This window comes from Cucurbita moschata, unplaced genomic scaffold (genome assembly GCF_002738365.1).
Source record: "Cucurbita moschata cultivar Rifu unplaced genomic scaffold, Cmos_1.0 Cmo_Scf00062, whole genome shotgun sequence".
Lineage (NCBI taxonomy): Eukaryota > Viridiplantae > Streptophyta > Magnoliopsida > Cucurbitales > Cucurbitaceae > Cucurbita > Cucurbita moschata.
In genome coordinates, this window is record NW_019268578.1 from 1,058,066 (window position 1) to 1,067,868 (window position 9,803).

Genomic DNA, 9,803 nt, shown 5'->3' on the forward strand with positions numbered 1-9,803 from the left:
CCCCCCCCCCCTCTCTCTCTCTTTCACACACACTCATGACAGCTGAATCATTTTGTAGGTATGACTTTGTATTTGATGAGGATAATGGAAGTAACCATATGAAAGAAAAGAGACATCGAGATCATGTTAAAGATAAGTATGTTGAGAGGCCTAGAAAGCAAAGCCCCAATGATCGTGATCATTATGCAGAAAAGAAGGGTGCAAGTGAAAGGCATGAATCAAGTGACAGAAATAGATACAGGGAGAGAGAGATGCATCGGGAAAATAAAGCAAGGCAATCCAGTGGATACAGAGGAGACAGGGATGACTTTGAAGACCGAAGGGACCATGAAAAACGAAGGAAGAGACAGAGTGACCGGGATGACGACAGGAAAAAGGAGTTGGATTATCAAAGAAGAGCAACACATGATAATGACGCTTATGACAAGAGGGATTATGAGGCTAATAGAAATAGAAGCAGAAGGGAAGATAGCGACAAGTCAGAAAGGAGGAAGGATGAAGAGACTTATGGCAGAAGGCATTCAGATAAGAGTAGCCATGAAGAGAAAAGGTACGAGGGAGATGGTAGAAGGAGAAGTACAGATGATGGTCGAGAATATAGGAAGGATGAAAGAAGTTATGGAAAAAAAAGAGATTCAGACGGTGACAAAGCAGAGATGAAAGACGGTTCTCATTATAAGAAAAGATACAATACAGTTGATGATGTTTACAAGGACAGGAGAGACGAGCGAGAACCCAAAAGACGAAGCAAGGAAGAGTACAAGGAAAGATAAGGGATGAGCCATTTAGATTGAAAGAATTGCAGATGACAGTTCACTATCTCCGGTAGATAGAATGTCACAAGGGCAGATAACAATGGCTACTACAAGGGCTGAAGGCACTTCATGGTGGTCTTCTAAGGTATAGTGCCTCTTGATTAAAAAAAAAAAAAAAAAAAAGAACAAAATGTACTCCCTTTCGGCCGTTGTAAGTAGTCCATATTTTTCCAATGCATTGTTCAGCAATGATACTTGACCATTTGTTTCTTAGTGCAAGCTTTTTCCCCTCCCTTTTTCAATGCATTCTTCAGTAATGATATATGACTTTGACTCATCGTATTAGATTTCCAGTTAAGCATGTAGCAAAAAGATGGTGTTTAGGGACGAACGGCAACCCAAAAATTATGCCTGGTTGTTGCTTGGTTATTCGGCCCTCACTTGTAAACTGTTCTGCTGTGTTTATATAATTTCCCCATACAGCTTGAACACCCATTTGATAGATGAAGAAAAACATATTTCAACCACTCAGATACTGTGGTGGAATTTATGTACTAAGTGGTTGGATCAAAGTTGTTCGATTCTATGGTTGTCAGCCTTGGATAGTTCTTTGTGTATCATCATTTCATAGACAACCTTGGAAGCACTGTGCTCATCTACTTTCACAAACTTGTAAATAATTGGTGATGAGAAGCAAATTACAAATTCCCCTCGGGACTAGTTGAATTAGGTAGGGGAGCTCAAGAGAACAACATTACAAATAATTGATGAACAAAGTAAGCCTTGGGTGCTTGATTATGTGTCTTGCTTTATTGGATAAAACACTGAAAATGGAAATCAAGTGGTTGCCATCTTGAATTATGCTTCTACTGGTTGCAGCAAAAGACATGCAATAAATATGATTTTATGGGAAAGACGTGCTAGATTGGAACTTTTCCTTATATATATCCTATAAACCCTTATATATATCCTATAAACCCAGTTTGTCTTTACTTAAACATGGGATTGCAAGCCCTGTTGGTGTAGCTGGAGCCTCGTCTTAACTCCCAAGTATAACTAATGTTGTATGCATTTGTAAGTTCGATGTTTTTGATGGTTTAATTTTGACCATATTCAAGCGACTGAAGTTGAAAAATATTCGATAATTGCTTTTTATATTCTTTAATATTCTGAACTCCGAGTGATATATTTTAATTCCATTCAACTACTTGTTACCATTTTAAAGCTGAACGTCACATTAAAGTTGGTGAATTGAGCTTTCTCCTACCGACTATTTGATAAAATTTGTATTAATGGCTATTGTATCTGGCGTCAACTTTGTGGCCCTCCACCTTCAAAAATAACAAGACAACCAACCTTGTGGTAATTAAATGATGTCTATGATACTTTTTTTTTTGTTAAAAGAAATAATAATGACTTTAGTAGCTATACACACTTTTTAATTTTTTTTTGCATAAATTTTTGTTCATTTTCAGGAAAAAAGTTTCTAAGGGTAATTATTTTTAACAATTTCCAAAAAAATTTGTATATGTGATGTAGGCACCGGTTTGAATTCTTGTAAAGAGACATGCATTAATGGTTAAAATTAGGTGTAATCTTTATCATATAGTTCAATATTTAAAGTCTTGTCAGTTAGGTTGATTTGTACCATCACAAAATATAATATCACACATAAAATTCTTATTCCAAACAACTCATACGAATCTATAAGATATATTTTGCTAATGAAAGATGAATTATATTAAAAGCATTTGAAAAAAAAATCTAATCATATCAATCTCATTAATTATTATTTGGACCCCCTGAACATAATAAAACTTATCTAACAGCTCTCCAACAATTTGAATCGAAATCACGAGAGCGCAATCAGGAACAATAGACATAATATATAAAGAATTAAATTCCATAAGAATGGTGTGTACAAGTCAATCCTCTCATTTAATACCAATTCAACAACCAACTGTTTTGTATATTTAAGCGGTGAACAGAAAAAACTCCACTAATAATCTTCTTGGCTATGCCTACATTGGCACGTACATACACATAAGTTGAACTGTTTGTGTGGCAGTTTTGAAACTCTACATATTTATCAAAGGAAGAGAGAAGATCCGAAGCAAAGCAAAAGCTAAAGGCCATGCAGTTCTTGTCATTGGTTGCGTATTCCATATTTTTCAATGCTTCAAAGTTTGTTTATTTGGTGTTTTTGGTGGTTCTTGTAATGGTTAATCTCATCATACTTGTGGAAAATATGAGAGATTTGGAGAAGTTGGGAGCTCTGATTTGCAAGGACGAGCTTCAGAATTGTGTCCTTTTTCAGTTTGAAGCCTCTCCTCACCCTCTTCACTACACTTACAATGTTTCTGTTTGTTAGCTTATTGTGAAATGTTCTGTACTTCAACTTTTCTATTCTCTTGGTTTGCAAGCAATAAAATATATGCACACTTCAAATTTTTTTTCTTTTTCCCCAAGTTTCTTCTTTTCAGTATCATGTGTAGTAGTAGATGTGAGTGAAGCAAAGGTGTTGTTATCTTTCTCTTTTCTGGTTCTTGATGATTGACATTTGAAAGGGATGTTGGGATTTATATGTTTATATGACATTTAGAGGTTGCGTGGTTTAAGATGGGGTTTAAACGTGTATATATAGAGTGGAAAAGATTGTTAATTAACACCCGTAATGTGTAGAGTATGCTGTAAATAGAACCCTTAACTTGAACCAAAACATAAAGACAAAATTCAGAATTCTCTCTAAAAATGTTTCTCCATATCACTTTCTTTTAGTGGTTCCTACAAAGAAGATTTTGTGCACATTCAAGATTTGCAATTACTGTCAAGGCCCAAAAGTCTCCAGCTATGACCAAAACAAATGTGTATGTAAGAAAACAGTTAACATTAACACAAAAATCTTAGATTTCAAAACAACAAAGTCAGTTTTAATGTCGAAGAGTCATGAAAGTCAAACTATAAAAGAAAAGATGACAAGACAGACGCCCTGGGACTACTTTCCTATGTGACCTCCACGTTTTCCAAACACACCATTTTCTCGACTAGTAGTATCATCCGCCTAAAAAAAAAAAGTGTGGTAAAGAGTGAGTATAAAAGTTATACTCAGTAAGTCACCTTTTCGTGGGATCTCATAGCATTCTTAACATAACAAATTTCCACGGACTTTTCTTTGGCTATAGGACATCTGGGTCTAGTCTCCACTTTAGGAGTCTCTTCTTGCGCAATGAATGACGGGTGACCATCTCTGAGACGTACCTCATGCATGTTTCTTACGAACTATATGACATCATACTTGGGAAGTTAGTTGACACCTCCTACAGGTCCATAAAGTCACCCTCATTCGGGGTGCAACCCCTCCCTCGTCCCATCCAACTGTTGGGCTATACAACGTGGTCTCGCGATCCCTTTGTGGAAACGACTTAGCATCTATTGAGTCCTGATCAGAAACCCTCCGGTCATGCCACCGTTGGGGCCCATACTCTTCTTCTAAACCTTCTATTCTCATTATAAGTACGGAAGGGGTAAGGAAACTTCCATGGTGGTTTATAGACCGTGGTGATATGCTAGGCTCCTAAGGAGGTTAGGTGGCCTCCAAGAACCTTACCTTTTGAGTTCACGCCCTACATAGTTCTTATGAGGTTTCTGTCTCTATCGCGTGCACTATGGTTACCACCCTCCGTCTGCCACTCGCGGTCTTATGAGCTTAAGCTATCCTAATCTAAATTTAGTGACGAGTAGGCCTAACATAACTCCCTAGTCTTACTATGATTTTGGTTCTTTTAAATTAATGAAGAGTACACACATCCTCACACCTAAAGTCATCATACAACATTTCATGCAAAACAATCACACATGTTTAATGGGGCGATAACATCCATGAAGCACCTGGAGCGTAGATCACAAAATCCTCCATCCTCTTTTCAGTATAATATAAAACATATGTATAAAGGAACGTAAATCCGTGCGTTAACTTATTTGTTTGTGTATGTCTTTCTGACCATGATTCTTCACAAAGAGGGTGTCCAAAAGAATTAGCTGATTTTGTTGGATGTGGTGTGAGGTTGAATGAATTAGGTAAGTTTCGTGGGGTTTTAAGTAGTATGAGTGAGTTTGTAGGATTTGAAGGATATTTGAGTGAGGTGGTTGGATTTGTATTTTGTAGCCAGTTTGGACGAATAATATATTTCTGGTTGAGTTTAGGAGTGAATTAAATTAAGTAGGTTATGAGATTTAATACCTAATAGAGGAGATTTTGGTCTCGACTTAATTACAATATATCCAAATATAACTAAACATGTGAATAATATTGCATTTTAATATATATTGACTTTTTTGCTGAAGCTAATAATAGAAGTTTGAATTAGTTACTCCGGAAGAGAAGGAGGAGGTGAATTCACTCCGGGAATCCCCTATAAAAGGACCTCCCTCCCCATCATTCAAATCACTCCTCCTCTCAATCTCACTTCAGTTTTCTGTTGTCACCAACTGGTATCAGAGCAATCTTGCAGCAGCAAAAATTGGCAGCAGAAAAACAAGTTGAGAGCTATGTTCAGCCCGCCATCCCGAGGTTCGATGGTCACTATGATCATTGGGCGATGTTGTTGGAAAATTTTCTCAGATCAAAGGAGTTCTTTGATATGGTGGAAACGGGTTATGAAGAGCCAGATGAAGGCGAGGTACTCTCAGCTGGTCAACAGCAACTGTTGGCAGCATCGAAGTTGAAGGACCTAAAGGTCAAGAACTATTTATTTCAGTCCATTGATAGGACTATCTTGGAAACAATGCTTCAGAAGAAGACATCCAAGGAAATTTGGGATTTTATAAGGAGGAAGTATCAAGGCTCAACGAGAGTAAAACGTGCTCATCTACAGGCAGTTAGGAGAGACTTTGAAATTCTCCAAATGCAAATGGGAGAAACGGTGAATGATTATATTGGCAAGGTTATAAGTCTTGCAAGTAAAATGAGGATGCATGGTGGTTCAATCACAGATCTTGCGGTCGTAGAAAAGATTTTGCGATCACTAACTCCAAAGTTCGATTACATTGTATGTTCTATCGAAGAAGCAAACAATGTCGAAGAGATGCAAATAGATGAACTCCAAAGCTCCCTGTTAGTACATGAGCAGAGGCTCAATCGTACAAGTGCAATAGAGGAGATGACAGCCTTAAAGATATCCACACCAAGTGAAACTTCAAGCTCTAGAGGTAGAGGGCAAAGAAGAGGTAGAGGTCGTGAGAGAGGCAGTCAAGAAAGAAGTGGAGATGTTGGCAGGTCAACAGACCTAGTCAGAAACGATTATGACAACAAAGGCAAGAGACACTTGACAAGTCTAAGGCCTTGGACATTACAAAAATGAATGCTATACCAGGCTCCAAAAGAAGAAAAGAGATCAATCCAATTTTGTGGAGAGAAGAGAAGAAGAAACATTATTAATGTCATTCCATGCTATGAAGGTTGCAGATCAAGGTGTATGGGTCGTAGACTCTAGATGCAGCAATCATATGATAGGTTGTAAGGAATTCTTCTCAACTCTAGATGAAAATTTTCATACTACGGTTTCTCTTGACAAGAATTCAACTCTCCAAGTGATGGGGAAATGAACCGTAGATATCAAGACTAGAAATGGCTTTGTAGAGTCTATTTCTAATGTATTCTACATTCTTGATCTGAAGGCCAACTTACTTAGTATCAGTCAGTTACAAGAAAAGGGGTATGTGATCACATTCCAAAATGATGAATGTGAAATTTATGACTCCAAAAAAGGATCGATTGCAAAGATGAAGATGACCACCAACCGTCTATATCCGTTGACGTTAAATATCAATGCCAAAAGTTTGATGGTGAAGAAAGAAGATACCACTTGGCTTTGGCATTTTAGGTATGGTCATCTACACTTCAAAGGATTAAAGACGTTGTCCTCAAAGAAGATGGTAACTGGGTTGCCAGATATTACTCCACCAACGGAAATTTGCGAGAGCTGTGTAGTAGCAAAACATGAAAGAAACTCTTTTCCATCCGGAAAATCAAGAAGAGCTCAAGCAATTTTGGAGTTGATTCATTTAGACATATGTGGTCCCATCTCTCCAGCATCAAATGGTAACAAGAAATATTTCATGACCCTCATCGATGATTTTAGTCGAAAAATATGGACTTATTTCTTGCACGCCAAATCAGAAGCCTTTGATTGCTTCAAAAAATTTTGTGCTACTATGAAGACGGAAACTGGAAGAAGAGTCAAGGTTTTAAGAACTGACAGAGGTGGAGAATTCTGCTCGAAAGAGTTTATTCAATTTTGTGAAGAGAATGGCATACGGAGGTAGTTAACAACAACATATACACCACAACAAAATGGTGTGGCCGAAAGGAAAAACAGGACCATTCTCAACATGGTTCGAAGTTTACTAAAAAAAGGAGAAGTCCCGAAGGAATTCTGGCCAGAAGCTGTTGTGTGGTCTGTTCACATTCTCAACCGGAGCCCTACTTTTTCTGTTAGAGATATGACTCCACAAGAAACATGGAGTGGAAGAAAACCTGCAGTAGACCACTTTAGAATCTTTGGGTGCATAGCATATGCACACGTTCCTGATGAGAAAATGAAGAAATTTGAGGACAAGAGTTTGAAGTGTGTGTTCCTTGGAGTAAGCGAGACCTCTAAGGCGTACAAGCTCTACGATCCTTTGACAAAGAAGGTGGTGGTAAGTCGTGATGTAGTCTTTGACGAAAAGAAGACTTGGACATGGGAAGAAAAGATCACTGTGAATCAGCAGATTCCTGTAGATCTTGAAGAAGAACAAACTGAAGCCCCTATTCAGCCTCACTATGAGCATGGAGAGAGCTCATCACAAGCTCAACAAGAAGAACCAGTAGAAGAAGATCAGGATCATAATCAAAGACATCCAAGAACAAGAAAGAGACCAAACTGGATGATTGATTATGAGATGGACTATGAATCAAGTGATAGTGGTTATTTTGCATTCTTTATGGATAGTGATCCAATTGTCTATGAAGAAGCAGTAAAGGAGAAGAAATGGAAGGAAGCTATGGACAGTGAAATCAAATCCATAGAGAAGAACAAGACTTGGGAGCTCACTGATTTTTCTAGAGGGCAGAAAACAATCGGAGTAAAATGGGTTTTCAAAACCAAGTTGAATGAAAACGGTGAGGTGGATAAGTACAAGGCGCGACTTGTTGCAAAAGGATACAAGCAAAAGGATACAAGCAAAAGTATGAAATTGATTATAAGGAGGTATTTACACCAGTGGCACGTCAAGACACTATCAGGCTCATAATTTCTATTGCAGCACAGAAATCTTGGCCTATTTATCAACTTGAGGTGAAATCGGCCTTCTTACCTGGAGAGCTTCAAGAAGAAGTATATGTGGAGCAACCAGAAGGTTTTGTTCAAAAAGGCAAAGAGGAACAAGTATACAAGTTGAAGAAAGCTTTGTACGGTTTGAAGCAAGCTCCGAGGGCATGGTACAATCGAATTGATTCTCATTTTGAAAAGATGGGATTCACTAAATGCCCATATGAACATACGTTGTATGTGAAAACTGAAAAGGGAGGTAACATTATCATTATTTGCTTATACGTTGATGATTTAATATTTACGGGCAATAATGAAGAAATGTTTGAATTTTTTAAGAAGAGCATGATGAAGGAATTTGAAATGACAGATCTTGGCTTGATGAGATATTTTCTTGGAGTAGAAGTTACTCAAACTCCGCAGGTAACTTTATCTGTCAGAAGAAGTATGCTCAAGAATTACTTGAAAGATTTAAATTGGATGAGCGCACATTTGGAACTCCATCAGAATTGGGTTTAAAGTTGCACAAGGATATTGACGGGCGAGAGGTGGATAATAGGTACTTCAAACAAATTGTGGGAAGTTTGATGTACCTAACTTCAACAAGACCAGACATCATGTATGCGGTTAGTATGATAAGTCGTTACATGGAGCATCCAACAGAAAAACATCTCAATGCAGCAAGAAGGATACTTCGTTAAGTGAGAGGAACCTTTGATTTGGGGGTATTCTACAAGAAAGGAGATGATCCGAAGATGGTTGGCTATACAGATAGTGACTATGCAGGTGATATAGACGATCGTAAAAGTACTTCAGGAAGTATTTTCATGATGAGTTCAGGAGCTATTTGCTGGTCTTCAAAGAAGCAACCTATTGTAACACTCTCAACTACAGAAGCAAAATTTGTGGCAGCAGCAGCATGCTCGTGCCAAGCAATTTGGTTAAGAAAAATGCTTGAAATTCTTAATCAGAAGCAACCATGTACGACGGTTATATATTGTGATAATATGTCAACTATTAAGTTGTCTAAAAAAGTACTCCACGAAAAATGTTACCCTATAGAGTACTACTCATCTGTCATAAAAGACAATACTCATAAATATTAAAAACTACCATTTTCTAAACACATTCGCCTTGAAAAAGACCAACAACAAAGCCCAAAATCCTGTGTTGCACGGAAGGAGCAAGCACATCGATGTTCGATTTCATTTCTTGCGTGATTTGTGTAAAGAAGGCATTATTAAACTCAACTTTTGTCGAAGTGATGAACAAATCGCAGACCTATTCACAAAGCCCTTGAAACAACCATTGTTCGAGAAGCTTAGAAGAAAGATGGGGATGTGCAGAATCCAAGATGTATATCAAGAAGATGGAGTGAAGTCCTAAACTGATTTCCGCAGAATTCAAAGGAGGGTGTTGAAGCTAATAATAAAAATTTGAATTAGTTACTACTGAAAAGGAGGAGGTGAATTCAATTTCATCCACAAAAATCTCAATCAACTCCGGGAATCCCTCTATAAAAGGACCTCCCTCCCCATCATTCAAATCACTCCTCTCAATCTCATCTCAATCTCACTCCAGTTTTCTGTTATCACCAACATTTTTGTGAAGGGAAACATTAAAAGAATTAAATGTCTAAAAATGTCCTATGAACTTGACAATGATATTTAAAAATATATATATATATACTGATGCGAGGACAAATTCGAGATTTTGACGAAAGAAACCTTCGGATCCC

General features: G+C 37.7%; 1 protein-coding gene across 2 annotated transcripts in view; it reads left to right on the forward strand.

The window, feature by feature from the left end:
- LOC111437036 (peptidyl-prolyl cis-trans isomerase CYP59) overlaps nucleotides 1-1,244 on the forward strand; it is a 17,299-nt gene extending 16,055 nt beyond the window's left edge. Inside the window, exons 14-15 of one of the 2 annotated variants that reach the window (XM_023074862.1) lie at nucleotides 59-774; nucleotides 845-1,244. In XM_023074862.1, the coding sequence (XP_022930630.1) occupies nucleotides 59-773 (715 nt within the window). In that variant the 3' untranslated portion in view covers nucleotide 774; nucleotides 845-1,244. Of the gene's footprint in view, nucleotides 1-58 lie in introns of both variants that reach the window. The other variant, XM_023074861.1, reaches the window with a different exon arrangement.
- Nucleotides 1,245-9,803: the final 8,559 nt, after the last annotated feature.